At 46.9% G+C, this 26,396-nt stretch overlaps 1 protein-coding gene across 1 annotated transcript; it reads right to left on the bottom strand.

Annotated features, from left to right (window-relative positions):
* Positions 1-812: 812 nt before the first annotated feature.
* On the bottom strand, positions 813-16,572 carry CIMIP6 (ciliary microtubule inner protein 6). The gene is made up of 5 exons (XM_084832852.1): positions 16,189-16,572; positions 12,006-12,249; positions 10,562-10,715; positions 4,303-4,418; positions 813-1,727 (listed from the first exon to the last, which is right to left on the bottom strand). The coding sequence occupies exons 1-5, from the start codon at positions 16,482-16,484 to the stop codon at positions 1,302-1,304; spliced, it is 1,236 nt and encodes a 411-aa protein (XP_084688978.1). The 5' UTR covers positions 16,485-16,572; the 3' UTR covers positions 813-1,301.
* Between the last annotated feature and the right edge of the window lie 9,824 nt (positions 16,573-26,396).

The raw sequence follows: 26,396 nt of genomic DNA, 5'->3' as shown, positions 1-26,396 counted from the left end.
TAAGTGACTGTGAATGCCTGCCTGGGCTGTAAGAATTCATTGCATCAAGATGTAAGGGGCAGTGCCTTAAAGACAGTACACATCTTACATGTATGAGGGGGGAGCAGGATTGGCAGTGTTCCTTCATGGGCAGACAGAGCCTACATGAATATAGTTTGCAATATGCATGTAAGTTCTTTCACAGGTTATGCCAAATGCACAGAGGAGGTGGTGAAGGAACCCAGCATGATCCCATCCCATCACCATGCACGTTCACTGTCCACACATCTAATGTGTAGCTTTAAAAAAAGAGTCAAATTTATACAGAGTACGCATTAAGCATCATAGTGCTATGCGCAAAGGCCCTGATGGGCATGAGCAGGAGAGAGATGCTCCTTTAAGACCTTCCTGTCAGCTTCTCCAAAGAATTTGGCTGTCCACTGTTGGAAACAGAATACTAGATGGACCTTTTGTTCTGATCCAGCAGGGTTTTTCTTACATTCTTAAGGGCTTATCTAATAAGATTGCTTGGAAGGTTTCACAAACTTCACTAAACATTTGAAACACATGGCATGACATTAGGACTGTGGTGGGGACAAATCTATATACATATTTTGAATCTAATCTGCAGTCTTGAGTTGAGGTCAAAACCCATTCCAGGAAAATGTTACAGCAAAAGTGAAGGTTGCGCTAAAGGTGCCCTTCCTGACTGTGCTGAGCAATGGAACATAGCTTACATACTTATGGACTGTAGCAAATTGTCCCCTTTAACTGTCACCGTTTCCTACAGAAATAACAATAGCGTCTATTCATCACAGGATGACACCAAAGTGCATCCAAAGATCGTATTTCTTGCACCAATTTGCAATGATCTGCAGTTCTTGACAGAATGCATACTTTTATAGACATCAGACAAGAATCCAAAAGCACAATTGCTTACAGAAACAACAAGCTAACAAACTACTGCAAATAGTTAAAATGTAGAAAACAGAATTGCTTTAATTCTTGAACATTATTGCTAATTATTTATTCCTGATGTATTTAATTAGTCTTGATATTAAATACCTCTCCCCAGCAAAAAAGCAATCCAGGTAATTTTGCATATGCACATGAGTGAAAATTTAACTGCACTAGGGGGGGAATTAAAGATTCATAAGTTGTTTTTCTAATGGGCCTCGTTTTCTAAAGCCATCAAAGCGCTGCAGCTGTTGTTATGTAAAAAAGCAAGAGTGTGCTGCCTCAAACAATTTGCTGGTGTCAGTTTGTGTTTGGCATTACTGAAATCACACCAGGCCAAACTCCCCCTCACTTGGATAGTCCTTCTAGGCCATCTGAATTTCTACTGGCAATTGAGCAGTTTTATGAACGGGAGGTAACCGGTCCTGTGGTTTATCGAGAGCATCCTTCTGCAGTGGGCTGGAAGGCCTCTCCCCAAGAGGGTGGCTAGCATCCATTTTGTTTGTCTGAGGAGTCTCCGAACAATCCTGTCCCTTCTCGGGGGCTCTGGGGTCTGCCTTGGCTCCCACACTGAGGTCTGTTTTTGATAAGTACGTGTCGGAGTCTGGTACTGTCTCCTGGGAACCCGGCAGCCGAAGGCAGGCTGAGGTCATGCAGTTTTCCACCGAGTTTCCTTTCTCTGATTTTGGCTGTTCCAAAGACCCCTGTGTGCACAGCAGGCCTTTGGTTCCCTCAGGAACTGTTGTCCCCCTCGCCGGTTTTATCTCTGTCCACACAAAACTGCCGTGTTTCTGGAAAGGGAAACAAGGTTGATGTTAACCAGGGGAACATAAGCGGTGAGGAGATGCAGCTGCAAGCTGAGTTCATTTATTAGCTCAAGTGCTGGCACAGCATCCTCCTTTCTCTCTTGGCCTCTCCTCTGGCCAACAGCCTACGTTGTGATAGCTGGGAGCAACAGAAGAATGGCTGAGCTATCAGCTCGTGGATTTGTAAAGTGGAGAAGGGCACAAAAACTTGAGGAAAGAGGAAACAGGTTAGAAGAAAAAGGCAACCTCCATGTTGCCCTTCCCTGCTCCCTAGTTCTGGTTTTCAAGGGGTTTCTCCTGCCCATGGCTTGTGCGGCTCACATCTTATTTCTGCTGGGCAAAGTCTATTCCCCTCAGATTTCATTTCTTGCTACATGGGTTGCTATGGATACAATTCTAAACATGTTTGCTTTTGCAGGCCAAAGATTTATGACTGATTCCCAAATGACTTTGGCCATTAGGGTCACATGAGAAGAATAGGATTAATGTAAAGAGGAGGAGGAGGAAGAGGAGAGGCGGGGGGACGGACGGACAAACAGGAGTCTGTCTTCTCACAGAATACTTTTGGTGAGATTATCCAGAGATCTGATTCAAAGTTTACCAGATTGAGTGGGAATCTTTTAGCTAACTTGAATAGCTGTAGCCTCACCTTTCTTGGTTCGTTCTTGGTTCTCCCTCTCCCTTCCCCTTCCCCAGTGTCAAGCCTGACACACACCCCACCCCCACGTTCATTTCTTTTTCATCTATTGTAGCTTATTAAGTCCACTCAGCACATCAGCACTTCGATTTTCTAAATAGCTCCTAGCACAGAGTTGGTGCTAAATATATATCTGGCAGTAGTCACCTTTATTGCCTCTCTCGCGCTGTCTAAAAGCCAGTTCTCAACATTCTGTCAGATTTTAGTGTGACCAAGAAATGGAACCCAGGATGAAGCCAGGCAGATAGGAGCAGGCTTGGTTTTAACAGGGGGGAGGAAGCAGGTATAGTCCCAACACATGGTACACCCCAGTACTTTTTAATGGCTGTCACCCACTCCTATGGGAAAAAAATTAGCCTCCCTGGGGACATCGAGAAAGTGAGAAAACTGGCACTTTATCTGTGATACTGGATGGGCCAGTTTCCACAGACTGACAGAGGTTGTACTCTGTGCCCCCTACCCCTGCCAAGGCTCCTTGGAAGATACAAGGCGTTCCTTAGCACACATCTCGCTTGTTTAAGGATGGGCACAGAGTGGGACACTTTTTGCAATCGAGCAGCCCACTGTCACTTATTTAAGTCACTATGGCATGTGCCAGTGGCCATTTTGAATATTCAGCACCTGACTGCAGCTTGTCATGTCATGTGATGGGGCTTCTACAAGGATGTACAACCCTGGCACAACCCCTGCCATCCATGACAAGGCACGGCCGGTGCTGACTATTCAAATCCCAGCCCAACAATCTATTCTACAGACTGTTCTATATTTGAGTGTATATCATTCTTTCTAATAGCTATCCCTGGACAGGGATAACTTTGCTACAGTGGTACAGGTGCTAGTAAACTCAAGACTGGATTACTCCAATGCATTCTGTGTGGGGCTGTCCTTAAGGCTGCTTGGGAAGCTGGAGCTAGTGCAGAATGCAGCAGCTCGGCTGTTGTCAGGATCTGTCCCTTTTCAGTATGCAACTGCTTTGCTGAGGGAACTGCACTGGCTTCCTATTAGCTACTGGGCCAGGTTTAAGGTTTTGCTACTAGTGTATAAAGCCCTAAACAACTCGGGACCAGGATACCAGGTGTTGGGGCGTGTAATGGAGTAGTGTGAAAGAGGACCATGCTCTATACTGCAACAGTTTTATTGCATGTCCCACTTGCAAATATGTTTATTTACCACTAGTCTGTTTTGATTGCTAGCATGTTGTATTGATAGTTTGTATGTTTACATTTAATTGTTTAAAAATCTAAATTATTAAATGTTGAGGATCCTTCTCTCTCTCTCTCACACACACACACACACACACACACAGATTGAAAACATTTTCTTCCTTTCCCTAGAAGTGAAACTCTGGGCAACCTTCTTTTTTTAACCACACCTTGATTAAAATTTGCAATGGCCACACAAGGGCAGATCTAAAATTGACTCAGGGGCTACACCCATCCTGCAGGCTGCTAGTTACCTCCCCACCACACACACACACACACACACACACACACACTCCAAACCACTGCTGTGGCTATTGCTACAATGCATGTAGAAGGTGAGACCTGCTCTCCAGTGTTGATGGTTGCTCACAACACAGTGGTAGCAATTGCGTGTCTCTCGTATCCTCCTACTCTGTGTAGGATCTTTGTTCAAGCAATGAAGTCACAACATACTAAAGCCAATCTTTCACAGCCCGTCTTTCTAAAGCCTCGGGGGCCAGTAAGACAGCAGGCATGCCACTTGCTAATACCAAATGCTGGCAATGCTAACACGGATGATGACATTCCCTTGCGCTAGAACAATGTGTTGGAGGCCTTGGGGTAAACACATCCTTCTGGCTTCCTGCTGAATGTTGATAGCACCGGATGCACATTGCCTTACCTTCCCTTGATAGGGGATGCAGGGAGTCGCTCTGGCATCGTAGTGATGTTTGAATGTAAGCTGCTCTTGGAAAATTCTTGGGAGCCTAGTCGGTGGCCGAGGAGATGCAAGCGGAACTGTGACATAGGAACAGCCAAATGCAGAACGGGAGTTAGGTACAGTGTATATCATTAGCTGGACTGGCAACTGAAACCACACTGAAGAGAAGAGAGCCAGCGGCGGGATACAGAAGGCTGGGCGGCAGGGTTTGATGTGGAAGAAGGCCCAGATGCAACCCCCAGGCCTCAGCTACAGAAATTATAACATGATCTGGAGCAGGACTCTCTCTCTCTCTCTCTCTCAACCTTATCCTACCTCAAAGGGTTCTTGTGAGGATTAAAATATAATAAACAATATATTATAACAGCCTGAGCCCCAGAATTAGTGCATGATCTGGTTAGGGTGTATTAGTCTGACTGTATAATAAGTCTAAGCTACCATATTGCTGTGCTGTTCCAGAATAAAGAAGGTTCTACCCTGGGGGCTTCCAGACAAGGCTTCTATTATGCCATCGCACTGCTTCATTCACAAAGTTTTACAGGAATTCCAGACATCACCTTCATCTTGCAAGCCTCCCATGTTCTCCCACTGTTTCTTCCACCTTTTTCCCCCCTTTCCACAAAAAATCCATTCAGGAGGGAGAGGTGGGATAACTGTGCAATGCCTTTTGACTGATAGTGCTAGAAGCCATCCAGCTGGAAGAGCCTTTAGCCTAAACTACACCAAAGGGTTGTTGTGAGGCTCTAGGGTCCTTGGAGGAAGGGTAGAATACAAATGTAAAATGTAGATGAAGTTTACCCTCCTTTTTATAGCCTTCTTAGCCTACCGTTTAGCCTTCCTACCCCACGATTCCTTCTTGTCCAGTTCCTTCTCACCATGCACTGCCCTTCTTACCTGTAACGGAGGCTCTTGTAAGCGCACCTTGGGAGTGTTCGGGCTACACCACTCAGACGGAGAAGCTGAACTGATGCCTCCATGGGAGGGTGATATGTCTGGCTTCCAAGCTTTTTATTCACTTTTATTCATTATTACATTTATATTCCATCTTTTTTCCCTCTTGCAAGGAAACAAAGGCATCTTATGTGGTTCTTCTCCCCACCAGTGCCAGCTAGAATCATGGACTTTGTCCGCCCTTCCCTGTGGATATGACCCCCTCCAGTTGAGTGCTAGGAAGAAGGAGATTTCTCAAAGGGAAGGTAGAGGGATGCCTTCAGTGGGACTGCACACTGCAGAGGGTGGCAGGGAAAGGGAAAAAGATCTCCTGCTCCCACTATGGTGGCTGCAGAGTTGCCACTCAGTCCACATTTATTTATTTGTTAGATTTATATTCTGCCTTTCCTCCAAGAAACCCAAGGTGGCCTCCTCTCCATTTTTATCTTCACAATAACCCTGTGAGGTAGATTAGGCTGAGAGTCGGTGGTTGGTCCAAAGTCACCCAGTGAGCCTCATGGCCGAGTGGGGACTAGAACCCGGATCTCCCGAGTCCCAGCCCAATACTCTTAACCGCTACACCACAGTGGCTTTCGAGTTTTGTGTAATCTCCCCTTGCAGTGGTTCAATGTGAAGGCTGCCAGGCTCGGATCCCATATACTCCTAAGCTGCTGTTATGGGCGGTGCTGTCGACTCCGAACTGATCCTGTTTTACATGGGATTTGAAAACAGCCTTGCTTCAAAATTAGGGCTAAACTAGATGCTACCTTAACTGAGTAGCGTCAAAGTGATCCTAATTCTTGTATTACTCTAGTGTAAGCAGGCAGGGGCATGCTCCAGAGTGGGTGGCTCTATACCTTCCCATCCAGCTGATATTGTCCCTAAATTCACACACACCACCACAACAATCACACAGACATGCAGAAGTCTTCTCCTGATTACGTCTGAGTGAACATAAAACATTATCATCACATTTGGCCTCACTCACTCTGCCTCTGAATGTGGCCTTGAGGTCTTCCCTGTTTTGTAATTTGGCCCTTGGGCTGAAAAAGGTTCCCAGCCCAATTCTAAACCAACCGCTCACTAACAACCGAACCTGCTCCTCCCTCCCAGCCTTCTGACCAATCACTCATGTCCTGCTTGCAGTCTTCCAGGAGCATCTGGTTGGCCACTGTGGGCAAGAAACTGCTGGACTAGACAGGGATTTGATCTGATATACCAAGGCTCTTGTTCTGTTCAGTGAGTGCAAGACCACTGATATTTCTATTTCAACAAACAAACAAACGTATTTTTAAAGAGCAGGATTATATCTTCTATAATAACTTATTACGTGACTTTTAGGAGCCTAAAAGGAGAGCATTTCAGAGTCTATTAGGCTCCTGCTTTCCCACCTTGTACAACCCACCACCAAATGTTGGGCTAGAGGCTGGAAAAAGGGTGTGTAATTCAGTACTAGCCCACACAGACACCATTTCTTTTGTGGCTCAGTCAGTAGGTCAACATGAGTCTAGATAAACAACTGTCAGGAGTAGCTTAAGAGTCAGACTGGCAAATCCAGCTACAATGCATTTGCATTAGGCTTGGTGACCCAGGATGTCCTTTTCAGCCCCTGTGGATCTGTATTAATGCCCTGGAAAAGACTAGCTGTGCTGGGGGCGGGTGGGTGGGCGAGCGGTTGGTTTTGTTTTGGTTGGTTTCTGACCGCTCAGCCAGTCCTGTCAACTTCATGACAAACTGTCCTCTTGCTTCAAGGAGCTTCAGCCCAAATCCAGACAGACAGCTGGCTCTGTGTCGGCAGCACGGCACACACGCTCACATATGGAAGTGATCCTTTTTCTCCCTTGTAAACACAGGGGTGTGACCGGAACTGTCACACTCTGGGCATATGCTTGGGATAGTTCAGCCACCAGTCAGCATCCACAGGAAAGTTAAATAGTCATTCTCTACAAATTATTATAGAGAAGTTGACTGAAGGCAGAGTTGCAGTCCAACTCCTGGGAGGAGAAACTGAAGGAAATAACAAAAATGGCTTTGCGGAGGGAAAGCAGTCTATCAACAGTTACTGTTAGCCGTGATAGCAAAGTGGAACTTCCATTTCCAAGGCAGGATACCTCTCAATATCAGATGCTGGCTGGGAATTATGGGAGTCGCAGTCCAACACATCGGGAGGTTGGGAGAGGCTACTGATGCTCTCATGTTCTTCCCATCTACTGAACTGGGACTTACCAATACCAAGCAAAGAGAGAGGAAGTTGTTTTCCACGTCTTGGAAATGCAACTTTTGTTACAAAGCCTTCAACATTTAGCGTAGCGGCGGCTAAGACAGCAATCCTATGGGACAGACAGAGCTACAAGTGCAGAGGAGGATCCGATCGTGGATCTCCCCTCCCCCACCCTCTCCCCGCTGCTGCAGAAAGCTTCTCTTACAAGGCTGCAACTGCAACCTTGCAAGAGAAGTTGGAGAGGGAGAAAAGGGGGCAACTTGGTGGGAAGGGAGGGGAGAGGAGAGGCTGCCATACATGACATGCTATGGGCTCTCTAGACTTCTCCCCACCCTCCAAAAGTTAAGTTAGCTAGACGGGCTCAAAGGCCCACCTCACTGCTTTTTTCATTTTGAAGGGAGGCGGAATCACCTCCCTCTCCCTCTCGCCCTGCTTGGCTCTTGACAGGAGGGCACAGGATGGGCCCATAGCATAGGCCCTCCGAACTCGGAGCCCTCTGTCTATCGGGAGCACGAGCCATAGGATTCTGCTCTATGAAGCTGAGCTGTGAAACAGGAAGTCTCCATTTTGAATCTTAGCTCTGCCATGTATTCATTAGGTGGCCTTAGGCGAGCTGCTTTCTCAGGCTTAGTCACCCATCTGAAATATGGGGAATAATCACACTGACTCACTTCACATGTTTGTGTAAGAATTACATCTTTGAACGTTTGAAAGCGCTATTCAAATATTAAGTATCATCAGCCTTTCACGACAATATCCAAATGTTACAAAATACCTATGCCAAGAGAAGGCAAGTTTTGGCCTACACTTCCCATCATCCCTCACCACTGGGTATGCTGGCTAGGGTGATGAGAGTTGTAGGCTAAAGCATTTGGAGGACCACATGTTACCCACCCCTGCCCTACACCAATCATTACATGTATCTGTAGGCATATATGTATACCAATTTCTAACAGTCTACACACACCAAGCAGGTCTGGCTAGTGATGACCTCAGGACTATCCATGGGGGGCTGAGAGTTGCCCCCACCCTGGGATAGCCCAGCCCCCTCTCTGAATGTTCAGCTTTCATTTGTGAAAAAACAGGCCTCTAGCCTTTTTATTTTTGGAGATATATGCGTTAAGTATTCAGTACAGTTCTGGCCACCACACCTAAAAAACGGTATTGTAGAGCTGGAAGAAGTGCAGAAAAGGGCAACTAAAATGATCAAGGGGCTGGAGCAGCTCCCCTATGAGGGAAGGTTGCAACACATGGGATTGTTTAGCTTGGAAAAAAAAGGAGGGTAAGGGGAGACATGATAGAGGTGTACAAAATTATGCACCGTGTGGAGAATGCAGATAGGGAGACATTTTTCTCCCTCTCTCAAAATACTAGAACCTGATATCATCCCATGAAGCTGATTGGTGGGAGATTCAGGACAGATAAAAGGAAGGGCTTCTTCACACAGCACAGAGTTAAACTATGGAATTTGCTACCACACGGTGCAGTGATGGCTACCAATTTGGATGGCTTTACAAGGGGGTTGGACAAATTCCTGGAGGAGAAGGCTATCCATGGCTACTAGCCTTGATGGTGATGAGCTACTGCCAGTACCAGAGGCAGTGAGCTTAAATACGCCAGTTGCTGGGGAACATGGGTGCAAGGGTGCTGTTGCACTTGTATCCTGCTTGTGGGTTCCTGGTTGACAGCTGGTTGGCCACTGTGTGAACAGAATGCTGGACAAAATGGACCCTTGGTCTGATGCAGCAGGGCTCTTCTTATGCTCTTATGTACACAATTGCTCAATAAGGAGTAATGCAATTCGATAACTGAGCATATGGAGGGGGTTCTGCAATAATCCCTCACCCCCTTAGGCTTTCTCAACACAAAATGTCTGGCTTACAGGCCAGCATGACTTCACATGCACATGGCAAAATAATATGCACGTGCAGTGTCACACACGTTGGTGCTCTTAGGCTGCACACTTACTCAAGATTTAGGGCGCAATCCTACACATGTTTAGACAGAAAAAAGGCCTACGACTCTCAGCATGCTGGAAGTCGTAGGCCTTTTTTCTGTCTAAACACGCATAGGATTGCACCTTTAGCCCCAGTAGACCCAGATAGACATGCTTCTGAGGAAATATACATAGGAGTTCATTGTTAATTCCTATGTGGATCACGGGCACATGCTGTCAGAATGAGGAGAAAGGACCTTGAAAGGAGGGCCACCACAATGATGCGGCTACAGTCTGAATCACCCAAGCCAAGACAGCCTGGCTTAAATTAATATGGCAATGTCATCAAGACACTGCTTGGAGAGCGGCACAGGCTCCAGGTTTTTGGGGGCCCTTGGGCAAGACACCCTCAACTGGCCCCCTCCCTCTGCCTCCTCACCACCATTGTCACCAGCTGCTCTTTGTCCCCATCCTCTTTCTCCTCATTTTCTCATCATTGCTACAGGATGACATCTACTCCTCCTCCTTCTCACCACCTCTGCTGCCTGGGCCAGAACGAAAGGCAGGTAAGCAAGCAGGCTGCAATGGTGAAGAGGAGGAGCAAGTCCAGGAGGCTCTGGTCAGTGGGCCCCTGCTGAGGTGCGGGCCCTTGGCAGGTGTCCAACTATGCCTACCTTTGACTTTGGCCCTGTCGGAGATCTAAGCATAAAACAAGATCTGCATGCCAACATCACAGCTGGTCTGTTCATAGGAAAAAGAAAGCCAAAAGCAGGCTGTCAAGAAGGCAGACTGGGAGCTACCGTTCTCTCATCTAAGCAAAAGGGATGCCTGAACTGAACAGAAAGGTGACCGTTTCTTGTTTGATCGGGGGAAGGTGGTCTAACTGGAGACTGTTAGTAGTTTTTTAAAGAGAGTGGAAGGTGGAAAGAGATCGTAATTGTTTCCTATGGTGTGGACACTTTGTCAAGCAGTACTTGATACCTATTGGCTATTTTCTGTTCTGACCACATCATGTAAATCAAATTGATAGGTATTAATTTTGTAGCAGCAAAAACTGAACAGTCTTTGTTACTGTCTAATTTTAGTTAAAATAGACTATGTGTGTGGGGAGATTTTTTTTCTAGTAGTCTTACCTATTCCACGGGAAGGTTGCAGCTTACTGCAGTACTTAATGGGCCGAGACAATCTACAGCTTGGCTTCTGGAAATCACGTCTCTGTGTAGTTTGCTTGTCATAAGGTGGTTGAGGACGCTGCACCAAGGGTTCACTGCTTGGCCACCAATGATCCTTTACAGACAACGGGAAGAAATCATAGAATAGTAGGGTTGGAAGGGGCCTATAAGACCATTGAGTCCAACCCCTGCTCAATGCAGGAATCCAAGCATCCCTGACAGATGGGTGTCCAGCCTCATCCTGAATGCCTCCAGTGTGGGAGAGCCCACCACCTCCCTAGAGAATTGGTTCCATTGTCGTATTGCTCTAACAGTCAGGAAGTTTTTCCTGATGTTCAGCCGGAATCTGGCTTCCTGTAACTTGAGCCCATTCTTCCGTGTCCTACACTCTGGGATGATCGAGAAGAGATCCTGGCCTTCCTCTCTGTGACAGCCTTTCAAGTACTTGAAGGGTGCTATCATATCTCCCCTCAGTCTTCTCTTCTCAAGGCTAAACATGCCCAGGTCTTTCAGTCTCTCTTCACAGGGCTTTGTTTCCAGTCCCCTGATCATCTTTGTTGGGTCGATCAACACCCAGGTTACAGAGATACTACTACTATTGAGGTCTCCCGTGGAGGAGCTGTTATAATGATCAGTTGAGATGTAATGCCAAACCACAGTTTAGTACTACATGAGCTTGCTGGAGCTGCCAGCTCAAGTGCTTCCCTTTCCCCTTCAACCTACACCAGAGAAGGAGATTGGAAGCATCCATTTCCTTGCTTAAATGCAGTGGTGCAGCTAGGAAATCTTATACCCCGGACTTAATGGTCTTATCCCCACCCCCATGTGTATTACTTCAGTTGTAAAGCACACAACTAATATTTATTTGTGTCTGTTCCCCACCGCCCCATTCCAACCTCCATTCCACGCTTTAAGACTGCTTCTATATTCCTGATTATGTTAGAACAACAAAACTGCCTGCCCTGATGCAGTCTTATCACTGGCTGCTTTCTGGGTGGTCATTTGGGATACTCCTGGGCTGTGGGGCCCTCGGCTTTGGCCCCAAAGTCCAGCCCTAGCTGCACCACCGCTTAAACTAATCAGAATTTGTCACCACATCCAAATTGGGAATGGTGGTTAGTTTAAGCACTGAAACACTGGATCAGAAATCCCAATTTGACCTTGACCTGTTTCAACAAACCATAGTTTAAACTAAGCACAGTTTGGTCTGGTTTGGATGTAACGAGAAACTACAATTAGTTCCTCCTTTCAGCCACACCAAAGGAGGGGAGGGGTGGGGGGACTGCTGGAGCCTGAATCTTGCTCCGGCTCATTCATGTAGCACTAAACTGTGATTTAGTGATACGTCCAAACAGGCCGCAATCCCACTTTCACTTTATAATATATAAAGTTAAAGAAGTCTCACCTGCGTTGTTTTCGTGTCTTCCGTGTCCATATAAAATATTGGCTCATTTAAAAACTTGGTGTTGGTATTGATGCATTTTGCATGTAGTGGTTGAGGGTTATTGCGCCACTCCAGTGTGTGCTGCTGCAGCAGTTTGTTTGGTGTATCTTGGATCTTTGGTCTCAGATCTTCTTGGTCTCGGATCTTCTCTAGTATATTATTCCTTTCTGGGAACCCAATGTGAAATATTCTGAAGGTATCTGGTCTGAAAAATATAAGTAGGAAGGAGGGTATTTACATGCCAAAAGTAACACTGATTAAAAAAAAAATTCTAAAGGCCAGCCTCCTGTTTGTTTTTTAATGTTTTTATTTTAAATTCCAATTTATTTTTAAGGGCACAATCCTATGCATGCTTAGACAGAGGAAAGGCCTACAACTCCCAGCATGCCCCAGACAGCATAGCTGGGAGTTGTAGGACTTTTTTCTGTCTAAACATGCATAGGATTGTTCCCTGAGCCATGATGCTGCATGGGCTCCAACTCCAACACTGGTATTTCAACCAAGTGGATATCAGAAATACCCTGGTCTCATTCTTGATAAGTGGCTGTTCAGGAAGCTCTTGCCCTAAAATTCACAAGCCGATCTGTCCCCACTCAACATTCCTCCTTGCCGTGCTTAGCATTCCTCATCCTTCGCCTTCCCCCGCCTTGCTTTCCCTCCATCAGCCACCGCCTCTTTTCCTCCGGACTTATTAATGGCTTGCTGGGAACTCCCGGTTCATGTCTATTCTTAGCGTTCTAGTCTTATCAGTGGCCTCTGACACAGGAGGGCCAACTCAGTGTCTCCATCACCTTGGCATATATGGCTTGCCTGAATCCCTCCTCTACTGGGCTTTTATCTCTTCTTAACCAGGAGCTTCCCCTTAAAGCCCACCACCACAATAGCCTATGATAATGATAAGCATCCTCTAAGGGTGCCTGCTTCTCTGAGAGCTCAGATACTGCCCTCCCCCCAAATGACTGAGTTTTATATGTTCTTGGTCACCCTACCTGAACCTGCCCCCCTCCAGATGTATTGGGCTACAACTCCCATCCTACCCAGTCACCATAGCCATGCTGGCTGGGGATGATGGTGGTTGTTCTTGAAAAATCTGTGATAATAGCAGATGTACATGCACTTTTAAATTACATCCCTGTGATATGGGGATTAATAGATGGACAGCAAAAATGGATACTGAGAGCCTTTACAGTTGCAAAGAGACTTATACTCCAAGGTTGGAAGGAAAGACACCCACCACCTATCCATCAGTGGACTGAAGATCTTACTACTCTTGCTACGTTTGAGTGTATCTCCTACAACCGTCAAAGTTGTATGGATGCTTATTTAGATACATGGACTGCTGATATTAACTAATATGTTTGAAAGGAAAATGTTAATCCTTCCCCCCTCCCTTCTCTGTGTGTTTTTCTTTTTTTCCTTTTCTTTTATTTTTCCTATATCAAGGGAGATATAGGGGATATCTGTTAATGATGACTGTATATTGATATGTTTCAGGATATGAATTCCCCACCCCCTTTTGGGCTTTTTTTGTTTGTTGTTGTTGTTGCAGTTGCAAATAAAGAGATTTTTTTTAAAATTAGGGTGCAATCCTATGCATGTTTAGACAGAAGAAGTCCTACAACTCCCAGCATGCCTCAGCCAGCATGCTGGGAGTAGTAGGATGCTTTTCCTGTCTAAACATGCCCAGGATTGCACCCTTAATGGCTTGCTGGGAACTCCCGGCTCACTTCTATTCTAAACTTCTGGTCTTATCAGCAGCCTCTGACAAAGGGAGTCAACGCAACATCTTCATCACATTGGCATATATGGCTTGCCTGAATCGTGCATTTAATGAGCGCCCCAGGTTGGGGAAAGCTGCTCTTGGTGATTTATTCTCTGCAAGACTGGGACCTACCACAAAGGCAGTTTCTGAGCAGCTTTGAAGGAAATGGTTGTCAGTTACTCAATGTATTAATGTTCTTTAGTGTGTACACCCAGGACTGTTATCTGGGGTTTTCTCATCGGGTGTCAAAATATCTTGGGACACCTCTGCACTGATAATGCAGGCTTGGATCCAAAGGTGCCCTGCACTAATGAATGGGGGATCCCTGCTTGCCCCCCTTCTGCTACAGCCCCTTGGGGCAGATCCAGTGCTGTTCTGTGGTGCTCGGGGAACACAGGAAGCTGCAGTAGGAAGTGGGAGGTGAGAAAGCCCTGAGCCAGAAGTGCGACTAAGTTTATTAAAATTAGAACCCACACCATAGTTTTCTGGGGTCACAGAACTTCTGAGCCATAATAAACTTCCCCCAAAGTCAGAAAAACCATTATTTGGGTCTCCTTGTATGCAGCTCTGCTTCAAAGTGCTGGTTCACACGTGTGTATGTGCATCACCCGATCACTGAGCACTTGAAAACTGATAGCTAGGGCCCAACTCAGATGTTTAAAGGAGCCGTGCAGGCTTCCTCACCAAGGCAAGTGCAGTGCCACTTTCTGGTGAGCATCCAGCCTTCCTCCCAACTTTGAAGCTCCCAAGCTGGGTGGAGAACATCCTAGTAGAGTTGTGCGGTTATCCATGTCACCTCCCCTGCTCCAAAGTTGGGAGGAGGTCAGAGGGTTGTTTGGCAGCTGTGCAGCTAGGGTGCCTGGGAAGTCTTGGCTATGCAGGGACAAACAAGCGAGACACCTCCCCCCCCCAACCCTGCTGTTTCATAAGAGGAAAGGTAGGTGGGAAAGGGTTGAATGCCACTGCCTGAGGGTGCCTAGGGCACTTTCAAGTAGCAGCACCCAATAGTTGCTTTCCTCTCTGGCTGCTCTCTTGAGAAAAGCCAGTGGAGGGTGTTGAGCACCACTGCTGGGAGATAGTCTGAATGATTTCCAGCAGTTGTCCAACTTGGTACACTCCCCACTAGAATCATAGCATCATAGAATAGTAGGGTTGGAAGGGGCCTATAAGACCATCGAGTCCAACCCCCTGCTCAGTCCAGGAATCCAAGTCAAAGCACCTCTGACAGATGGCTGTCCAGCCTCATCTTGAATGCCTCCAGTGTGGGAGAGCCCACCCTAGGTAATTGGTTCCATTGTTGTATTGCTCTAACAGTCCGGATTTTTTTCCTGATGTTCAGCCGGAATCTGGCTTCCTGTCACTTGAGCCCATTATTCCATCTCCTGCACTCATAGAGAAGACATCCTGGCCTCCCTGTCTGTGACTGTGACAACCTTTCAAGTACTTGAAGAGCACTAGTCCTTCCCTCTGGGCATGCCCAGAGAGGAGGTGGGCCAGTGACTACCATTTTTGGCTTTGCTAGGAAGGCCCGCCCCAAATGGCAGACCCCTGGCCATGCAGGTCAGCACTACACACTCAACCACGCAGAAGCAACTCCCCATTGTAAGTTGCTTGTTTGAAGCCGCTACCCCCATGGTTTGGACGTTCTTAACCATGGCTGTGCAACCCTGCCAGCTTTTGGTTTGTTGTTGTTGTTTTTTAAAGGTAGCAAACTTTATAACCCCCCCCAACCCCCCAACTTTATCCAGACCAGCTTTCTCCAACCTGGTGCCCTCAAAATGCACTGCAAAATGCAGAATGAGCCATGCTGGATGGGAATTATGGGAGTTGCAGTCCAATACATTCGAAGGCACCAAGTTGGGGAAAGCTAGTCTGGACAAAGATGGGGGGGGGGGATTATAACGTTTGCTACATTTAAAAATCAACAACACCAGTCCAAACCCTGGCAGAGTTTCTGGGCCCTAAAGAGCAGTAGATGAGGCAGAAATCAGACTGCCTTAGTATCTGCCGCAGTGATGCAAAAAGGCTTCACCTGTTGAATCCCTGACTTCATATTGACTGTTAAATGTAATGCGTAAGGCATACTAGTCTAGTCTGGGAAAGGCCACCCTAGTACCCTTTATGCGAGGGGCCCCTTCACGCAGGGCCAGCCCATGCATCCTCCTGGCAAAGTATTTCAGCATAAATAAAATGCCGATTTTCCCAGAGTGGATTGGCTCTGGGACCGTGAAAAGAAACGAAACGAAGACAAGAAAAAGAAACCCTCCGCCGTCTCCGAGCGCCGACTCGCGAGCGCTGCAAGGGGCGCGTCTGGAAGACCAGGATGCGCAGAGCTTGGCGGAGGAGGAGAGGCGGCGGCGGCGGCGGCGGCGGCGCACTTACAGCTGGCGCGGAGGCGCCCTCGCCCGCCGTCTCGAGCTCGTCTTCAGGATCTGGGGCATGATGGTGGGCCCGAGGGAGAGGCCGGGAAGGAGGCGCGGGGAGCGAGCGGCGCGCGGCTTCGAACGCCGCGACAAGAGCGGGATAGTTTCGAGGCAGCGCCGCGCTTGGACGCTGAATGGTTGCTGGACGACCGGGGCCCGGTGAAGGGCGAGGGGGCGGGGAGAGAACGCGGGGCTGGAGGGCGGGTCCCCGCGGCGGCAGCGCGCCCACACCCCGCCCTCGATCCCTTCGGGCATTCGCAGGCGAGATGCCCAGCCGGGTTCGAAGGAGGGTTGCTGTTCAGTCGTTCAGTCGTGTCCGACTCTTCGTGACCCCATGGACCATAGCACGCCAGGCCTTCCTGTCCTGCGCTCTCTCCCGGAGTGTGCTCAAGTCCATATTCATTGCATCGGTGATGCTATCTAGCCATCTCACCCTCTGCCGTCCCCTTCTCCTTTGGCCTTCAGTCTTTCCCAGCATCAGGGTCTTTTCCAGGGAGTTTTCTCTTCGCATTAGGTGGCCAAAATATTGGAGCTTCAGCTTCAGTATCTGTCCTTCCAATGAGCAGTCAGGGTTGATTTCCTTTAGGATGGACTGATTTGACCTCCTTGCAGTCCAGGGGACTCCTAAGGGTCTTCTCCAGCACCACAGTTCGAAAGCATCGATTCTTCGGCGCTCAGCCTTCCTTATAGTCCAGCTCTCACAGCCATACATTACTACTGGGAAAACCATAGCTTTGATTAGACGGACCTTTGTCGGCAAGGTGATGTCTCTGCTTCTGACTATGCTGTCTAGGTTTGCCATAGCTTTCCTCCCAAGGAGCAAGCGTCTTTTAATTTCATGGCTACAGTCACTGTCTGCGGTGATCTTGGAGTCCAAGAAAGTAAAATCTGTCACTGCTTCCATTTCTTCCCCTTCTATATGCCAGGAAGTGATGGGGCCAGATGCCATGATCTTAGTTTTTTTACTGTTGAGTTTCAAACCAGCTTTTGCACTCTCCTCTTTCACCCTCAACAAGAGGCTCTTGAGATCCTCTTCGCTTTCTGCCGTTAGGGTGGTATCGTCTGCATATTGGAGGTTGTTGATAATTCTCCCAGCAATCTTAATTCCGACCTCTGATTCATCCAACCCGGCATTTCTCATGATGTACTCTGCATATATGTTAAATAAGCAGGGTGACAATATGCAGTCTTGTTGTACTCCTTTCCCAATTTTGAACCAATCGGTTGTTCCATCTCTGGTTCTTACTGTTGCTTCTTGACCCTCGTACAGGTTTCTCAGGAGACAGGTAAGGTGGTCTGGTACTCCCATTACAGGTGGTCGCCTGTAAATGCCCGCCGAAAAGAGGGCACCGGTTTGCATTTCATTTGCGCATGCTCATGGATATGTATACCTGCAGATTTGTTTTGTTGATTTATTTATTTATTACATTTCTGTACCTCCCAGTAGCTGAGGCTTTCTGAGCGGTTCACAACAAATAGAATGCAACGTGATAAAATACAAAAGTTGGAAAGTGCAGTATAAATATAAAAAAAAACACGAAAATAAAACCTAGCAGCCGTGCAAATATTTGAGATACAGTAAGGGCTCAATATGGACTTGAGCACACTCCGGGTGAGAGCGGAGGACAGGGAGGCCTGGCGTGCTATGGCCCATGGGGTCACGAAGAGTCGGGCACGACTGAAGGACTGAACAACAACAAGGGCGCAATCCCACCGGGATAGGTGACCACATCCGAACTCAGAGGCGGCCGCCTATCCAATGCAGGGCAGGAGAAGCGCGGAGGGGATCGTCCCTCTGCGCTTCAGCCACCCTGCATTTGCTCAAATATTTTGGCCACTTCATGCGAAGAGGAAACTCCCTGGAAAAGACCCTGATGCTGGGAAAGATTGAAGGCAAAAGGAGAAGGGGACGGCAGAGGATGAGAGGGCTAGATAGCATCACCGATGCAATGAATATGGACTTGAGCACACTCCGGGAGAGAGCGTAGGACAGGAAGGCCTGGTGTGCTATGGCCCATGGGGTCACAAAGAGTCAGACACAACTGAACGACTGAACAGCAACAACAAAGCCGATTTTGGCTGTCTAGTGGTAGGAAGTCGGAGCGGTGGCTGGACGACACACTGGATGTGTTGTACCGGATTTCTGACTTCCCCGCCCCAGGACGCTCCCAGGAATGCCCGGTTTTTGCTGCTCTGCACTCCTCTTCCGAGCACAGGGCTGTTCTGCGCCATCTACGAGGCAGTGCGGGAGGGGGTGAAGGTCGGTTTCCTGACCTATCCTATGGCTGTCTAGCTGCTGACTATGGCCATAGGATTGCACCCTAAGAGATTTATAAGCAACGGAAGCTGAAAGACAAATGCCTGGGAAAATGAGAAAGGCTTCATTTGTTGCTGAAAAGACTACAATGTAGGTGCCAGGGAGCCTCTCTGGGGAGCTCACTTCACAACTGGGGTGCCACAACAGAAAAGGCCCTCTTCTCACTAGCCATCCACCTCACTTCCTTTGGTGGGGGCTCCTGGAGAGACACTGAAGATAATCTTAAGGTTGGGGCAGGTATATATGGGAGAAGACGATCCTTCAGGAAACCTGGCCCCAAGCTATTTAGAGCTTTGAATGTTTATACCAGCACTTTAAATCGGACCTGGAAATGGACTATGAAATAGAAATACAGTACATTTGACAATTGTGTAGAAGACTGTGACCAGGTGACCTATGTGCCTTGCTCAGTCTGCTGTCCAGATACTGTTGTCGAGGCCCAGCTTTTCCTTCTGATGGTTCTTAATCTTTATGCCAGACTTGGATTGGATGGCTCTTCAAATAGAGGGTGCCTTCAGAATAGAGGCCAGTCCTCTGGCAGGGTTTCAAACAGAAGTCTGTAAAAGAGAACATATGGCCACCCTGGCAAAGGCCCAGTTTTAGAGTGCAACCCTATGTACTCACTTTCTGGGGAGTAAGCCCTGTTGAACTCAATGGGTCTTGCTTCTGAGTAGGCACACATAGGATTGAACTACTGCAGCATAATCCTGTGTGCACATTTACTCATAAGTCAGTCCTGCTGTATTCAATGGGATTTACTCCAAGGTATGTATCCACAGGGATGCACCTTTTGATAGGTTCAAAATTAAAGTACATCTATTGCGGTTACTTTTTATACCCTTACTTAAAATGAAAGCCCCAAAACTCATCTATTAGAATGATTATTTTAATACCAGCATTCTCTTTTACTTCCTGCAGGGTTCAGTCATTTTGTACTTTTGTTGGATGTATTAGATTATAAGCCTATTTGGGCAGGGCTGGTCATCTTATGTGTTCTGTACACTGCCTAGTTGCTTTAGGTGCTCCATTAATCATAGAGTGATTTTAGCAGATTTCCTCCTGCTGCTGCAAAATCAGGAATCCATACTGGCTGGGGAATGCTGGAAATCATAGGATTTCGCATTGGATTGTATCCTAAAGTTCTTTCTGCCAGTCACTAAGCTATAGGAGAGGACTTTCAAGCTTTTAGAAGGTGGAAAATACTCCACAAAAGCAGGGAAACCAGCAAATGATAGGTAGTCAGAGGAAAGGGGTAGGGCCAGGGAAAGGGGGCGTGGCCAGCTGGGGAAGCTTGGTGGGCCAGATTTGGCCCCCATGCCTGAGGTTCTGCACCCCTGCTATAAGCTGATTAGGGTGGGGGGGGAATGTTGTGCTGGCTATGAGTGGAAACATCTTTGATGGGAGATCCTTGTGCACAAGCCCCACGGAACTTCCTCATGAATTATGCTTCAAGTTAATTAGTGGAGAATTCCATTTGGATTTTTTTCCCCACTTTAGGCACCGGGGAGAGCAATCCTATGTCCCCTAGACAGCTTCTGGGAGATAGGATTTTTTCTGTTTCCCAGATCCGAGCTTGTAGACAGTGATACAAGCTCGGAGCTGGGAGACTGTGCCGCCCTCCCACTCCCAGCCGATGTGGACAGAACCACGGTGGCTACCCCTCTGTGCTCATAACACGGCCCATGGAGAGGGCAAAAATGGGGCATCCGGGAGCAGGGAGAGAAGGAGACCATGGAAGCGGTTTTAGACAGCTTCCTATGCGGTCTGCAGCCCTGTTCTCGCCCCTCCCCAAAGCCGTGCTTAGATACCCGGGCAGTGTAAGGCAAACTGAGGGGAGACCGGAGCACAGAGCGAATCCTCTCCTCCATGCTTCAGCTGCCCTGCACTGGTTACAAAGTGACTGTCTGTCGATAGGATTGTGCCCTAAATCTCTTTGGCTGGCCCTGTATGCTTCTTGTCTTAAATCTGCATAATTAGGCTGATGGAATCAAAATTATATGACATGCTGTTTTCTTTCTGTTTTTAAAAATATGATTACTTCTTCTACATTGACAGAAAGGAAAAGTCAAATCCCTCATTTGCCTACAGAAATGTCACCATCAAAGAAATGTGACACAGTGCTAATCAATAAACATTGGCTTCAGGAGGCCTGGAAAGGCTGCCTTGTTCCTCTGTTCTCCCTTAAACTCTCTACTCTCCTGTCCTTAATTGCTGACTGACTGTCTCATACTTTTACATAATTACAGCTCTGGCACATGCAGGATGACACCCAGTCAGGAGGGTGCCAGCACCAGCTACCCGCCTCAAAATTGTAGGACTTCTTTCTGTCTAAACATGCACAGGATTGTGCCCTTAAGCAGCAGATGACAGCCCTGCTTTTTGCTCAAGAAATCATACTATTAACTGCCTTATCACATCTATTCTTTTCTGATTTTTTAAAAAAAAATAATTTCACCAAAACAAAGAAGATATTTAATTTAATTAACAATTTTTATTTTTTATTTTACTAGAAGGGCATTGCATTTAAAAAAAGATAACATCACAACAGGGTTGGACTTGATGGTCTTATAGGCCCCTTCCAACCCTATTATTCTATGATTCTCTGAACAGGCTAAACCCCATTTCTCCCCATTCAGCATCTATTCTTCTTTCTGATACGTGACTGTTTATTTTTCTTGGCTAGCCAGCCTCGTTCTCTTTTCCGCATGCGTGGTTACAGGGATCCCCTGTGGTATTATGCTGTCAGGGAACATCTTTACCATATACCCATTGGAGCATGCTCTCGCAGATTCAGGAAATCCACCGAGAAGCCCACATCTCCATTCAGCAGAGGTGTGGAGGCTATTAGTTACATTTCTCAAAACACCAGCTATAATAGTATTGTAGCCAGAAGAAAGGACACGCAAATAAATAAATAAATATTTTTTAAAGAAGGGATTTCTCTTGGAGCTGCCTTGAGATGAAAGAATCTGGATCCTTGCTCAGCCTAAACCTGATGCAAAAATCTGATGTAATATTCAGAGGCAGCTCCCAGAGGGCAATGGAAGCGCAGCAAAGGTTTCTGGGAGTTTTCAGGCTATAAAATGTTCACTGACCTCATACTCAAGAGAAAGCCTTGTAAGCCTTTGGGGAAGGTGGACGTCACACTTGGATTAAAAAGAAGTCTGCATGTGGCTCTCTTGACTCTCACTGTTTAGCAATGGTGGCAAACCCCCCAAAGATTTTAGCTTTTGTCGTCAGAGTAATTGCTATCATCTGAACTAAGCATGGTAGCCAAAACAACACCATCCATGAGAAACCCCAAGTTTTGCCAACAAACAAAAACCTTAAGGGAAGGGAACCCAAAAATAGTCCATTGAGGACTGAACTCCTCAGTGGGCACAAAATGATGGCTGACTGTTGAGAGGGGAGAAATGGAAAACTGGAGAAGGGAGAATGGAATGGAATATCAAGGAAATGGGCACAGTTGCTTGGCTGGCTGGAATCCTGAACAGGAACACTCCATGTGGCCACATTTTGTTTCTGGGCCCACTTGTTCTGCATATGCTAATTTAGAGGTATAGATGCAAATTTAGGGGGAAAACTATAATTTAAATAGAATGCAATACATCTCACCATATGGGGAAGACTGTGACTAGGTGACCTGTGTGTTAACTGACCTGCTACTTGATGAATATTTCAGAGCTGTGACTGTTAATTGCCTAAGAAATCCTTTAGGGCCACAATCTTACACATTTGTACCTGAGATCAGTGGGACTCAAATTATTCCCAAATAAGTGTGCTTCGCTCTTGACTATTTATTTATTACTTAAGAATATTGCTATCATTCCTAAGACAACTTTCAACAGCAAAAATTAAAATGATCATTTTTTGAAAAAAGCTATTAAAAACAACTGAAATAGCAGTAAAAGAAGGGACGGAAATAAAAGCAATCAGTAACAATCCAGCAATAAAATAATTTTTTTAAGTATTAGAATATTACCCACTAAATGCCTGAGAGAATAAGAGAGCAATCCTATGGCCCCTAGATAGTGTCAGGGGGTGGGGTGGAGTGGGGAGAATTTTTTGGAGTCCTGGATCCAAGGCTGGAGAGTCCGAGTTCCCCTCCCCCTCGCAACCAGACCGACAGAATTGCACCAGCTGCCTCTGCAAGCTTGCAAACACGCGCTTGGAGAGGAGCAAAAGGGGGCAATTCTGTGGATGGGAAGGGGAGGAGACTGGGGCGACTGGCTTACGAAGAATTCTGTAGCTGCTCCAGCCTCCTTCCCTCCTTCCCGCTCCGCTGAGCCCCAGCTGGATGGGCAAAATCGCTTGTCTAGCAAAAATGCAGGGCGAGAGGAGCACAGAGGTGACAACTGCCTCTGTGCTGTTCCCGCCCTGCATAGGAACTTGGAGGGTGATGGGCATCCGAATAGGATTGTGCCCCAAGACAGTCTTTCAGTCTTTAACGGAGGTCATGTTTTGAATTTAACAAGGGTTGAAGGGCTAGGGTGGCCTGGTGTCCTACTCTACAAACGACAGTCCTCTGTTTGAAAGTATCCTGTATTTAAAGGACTGTCCCGTCCAAGTCTAGTTTACAGATAATGAACCACACCAAGGAAGAGCCGGGGCCTTGACGCTGCCCTCCAAGTGGACAGCAGACTGAGCGGCAGGCACACAAGTCACCTGGTCAGCCTTCCCCATATGGTGAGATGGCTTGCATTCTACTTAAATTATAGTAGTTTCCCCCACCCTGAAAACCACATCTATACATCTAAATTAGCATATGCAAATTGTATGCAAGTTTGTGTCCTCTTTTGTCCTCTTTTTGGGTGATGCATTTCCTCATTTTGGGCTATGCATAAGTGGCCATCCTGCTCACTCCCCCGCAATCAGATGCTTCAGCAAATGCTTTTTCAACCGCTTGCTTCCCAGTTTGATCAATATTAGAGACCTGGACAGAGTCTTTGCCTTATTAGGCACCCGAGGGCCGAACTAGGCCTCACAATGGCAGTTCCATGTGCGTAAACCCAGAACTTCCCTAATCGCATGGAGCAAGGTGCATGTGTTCAGTCCCAACAGCAAAAGCAGGAAGAAGCTGAGGGGTACTGGAGCTTCCTCCACTTTTGTCTTTATCAGCTTGATATACCACCTTTCCTCCAAGTTCAAGGCAGCATATATGATCCTTCCCCTCCACACTGGCATCCGTAAAACAACCCTTTGACATCACACTAACATCACATTAAATTCATACATCTTAAAGACATCACAGTGTCATTAATTATCATTTCCCTCTCAAAGGGAGGCCCACTTGTCCTGGTTACCACTTTCCTCTTGACCAGCAGCAAAAACCTTTAAAGATGCTTTTGGATGCAGGCATTGTACTGATTTTATTGCCAGGGTGCAGTTTTTATCGCTTGTTTTGGAGTTTTTGTGTATGTTATGTGCCCTTACTGTTGTGCATTGTTGTATTTCGTATCACTTTTATTTGGGGGTTGCTGAGGGGCTTTGGAAGCCTTTGGAATCAAAAGTGCAGGGCATGAAATAAAGCTGTGTTTTTTTAAAGCAATAACATAGGTATGAACTCAATTACAGCTGGGAAAATGCAACTGGGGAGAGCAAGATACTTTTCATGGAAAAAAGCCTTTACCCAATTAACCTAGTTCTGTTAAGAGTCATTTCATACATTACACGGCAACAAATCTGGGTTTGCCACGAAGTGTGTATAGGGGAACTGCAGACAATTGTACCTGTATGATATGGGTCTTTTCAAACACTTTTCCTAGGTGTGCACTTAAAAACTCTTAGGTGTACCCCTGAAGAACATCAATGTGTGAAGAGGCTGTATGCTAAGGTATCTGCAAGCAACACTGCATATAACATTTAAAAACCAACCTGTGTAACCCAGAGGCAGTCGGAGAAGCATGAGGAAGATGGAATTCCAGCGTAGTTATCTAAGTTTGCTGATGCCTCTAAAACAGAATAATGACTGGGGTCCATCACTGCTCCCAACAATGGATGGCATAGCAAGAAGAATAGGCTGTTAGGCACCATTTGTCAGAGTTAAGCCATAGTCTGAATAAAGCTTTGCTGAGGACCTAAGTTCATTATCTAGGCAGCATAGACTAGCAGGCCCCTAATGGCCTCATGAAAAGGAATGCCTATTTCTACCCATCCCCAACGGAAGGCAGAGCATGAGAGCACTATCCATCCCATGCGGCTCCCATGCAAGCTACACTGAGGTGAAACAACGTTCATAGACAGAGAGACTTTTCCCCCCTCACAGACTAGGGGTTACCTGATGCTGTTGACTGGCAGTTCAGGACAAGACAAAAGACACAGGGTAGACAACAGGAAGTGGGCATCGCTATGAATTTCAATGGATTTCTGAACTGTTAGACAAACTCATGCGGGTGAAGTCAATCAATGCTCAAGTTATTAGCCACAATAGCGAAATGGAGCCTCCCTAGCCAGAAGTCACCTAAGGAGCTCATGACAGAGGTGGGATTTAAATGGAAGACCTTCCGATTCTTGGCCATTATGCTACCCTGGCTGTGAGGGGTAGGACCATAGCTCAATTGTAGAGCACCTGCTTGGCATGCAGAAGGTTCCGGGTTCAACCCCCCGGCATCTCCAGGTAGGGCTGAAAAAACTGCCTGAAGCCCTGGAGAGCTGCTGCCAGTCAGTGCTGACAATGCTGGGCTAGATGGGCCAACGGTCTGACTCACTGGGCTTCTCTGTTGCTGTTCAGTCGTTCAGTCGTGTCCGACTCTTCGTGACCCCATGGACCATAGCACGCCAGGCCTTCCTGTCCTGCGCTCTCTCCCGGAGCGTGCTCAAGTCCATATTCATTGCATCGGTGATGCTATCTGGCCATCTCATCCTCTGCCGTCCCCTTCTCCTTTTGCCTTCAGTCTTTCCCAGCATCAGGGTCTTTTCCAGGGAGTTTTCTCTTCGCGTTAGGTGGCCAAAATATTTGAGCTTCAGCTTCAGTATCTGTCCTTCCAATGAGCAGTCACGGTTGATTTCCTTTAGGGTTGACTGATTTGACCTCCTTGCAGTCCAGGGGACTCGTAAGAGTCCTCTCCAGCACCACAGTTCGAAAGCATCGATTCTTCGGCGCTCAGCCTTCCTTATAGTCCAGCTCTCACAGCCATACATTACTACTGGGAAAACCATAGCTTTGATTATACGAGCCTTTGTCGGCAAGGTGATGTCTCTGCTTCTGACTATGCTGTCTAGGTTTGCCATAGCTTTCCTCCCAAGGAGCAAGCGTCTTTTAATTTCATGGCTACAGTCACCGTCTGCGGTGATCTTGGAGCCCAAGAAAATAAAATCTGTCACTGCTTCCATTTCTTCCCCTTCTATATGCCAGGAAGTGATGGGACCAGATGCCATGATCTGAGTTTTTTTAATGTTGAGTTTCAAACCAGCTTTTGCACTCTCCACTTTCACCCTCAACAAGAGGTTCTTTAGATCCTCTTCGCTTTCTGCCATTAGGGTGGTATCATCTGCGTATCTGAGGTTGTTGATAATTCTCCCGGTAATCTTAATTCCGACCTGTGATTCATCCAGCCCGGCGTTTCTCATGATGTACTCTGCATATAAGTTAAATAAGCAGGGCGACAATATGCAGCCTTGTAATACTCCTTTCCCAATTTTGAACCAATCGGTTGTTCACCACAGTTTGTTGTGATCCACACAATCAAAGGCTTTAGCATAGTCAATGAAGCAGAAATAGACGTTTTTCTGGAATTCTCTTGCTTTCTCCATGATCCAGCGAAAGTTGGCAATTTGATCTCTAGTTCCTCTGCCTCTTCGGAACCTAGCTTGTACTTCCGGTAGTTCTCGGTTCACATGCTGCTGAAGCC

This window comes from Heloderma suspectum, chromosome 1 (assembly GCF_057233095.1).
Source record: "Heloderma suspectum isolate Gila_16-S chromosome 1, 16-S_ref, whole genome shotgun sequence".
Taxonomy (NCBI): domain Eukaryota; kingdom Metazoa; phylum Chordata; class Lepidosauria; order Squamata; family Helodermatidae; genus Heloderma; species Heloderma suspectum.
Note: the sequence above shows the minus strand (reverse complement) of the source record. Positions and strands in the feature narration are given on the sequence as shown.

Excerpts from the sequence above, each read along its gene's own strand:
- CIMIP6 (XM_084832852.1), bottom strand. The coding sequence starts at position 16,484 with ATGCCCGAAGGGATCGAGGGCGGGGTGTGGGCGCGCTGCCGCCGCGGG. Across the intron at positions 10,716-12,005 it reads AAGACACGAAAACAACGCAG|GATCATTGGTGGCCAAGCAG; the intron begins GTGAGACTTCTT and ends TTGTCTGTAAAG. Across the intron at positions 1,728-4,302 it reads GCATCCCCTATCAAGGGAAG|AAACACGGCAGTTTTGTGTG; the intron begins GTAAGGCAATGT and ends TTCCCTTTCCAG.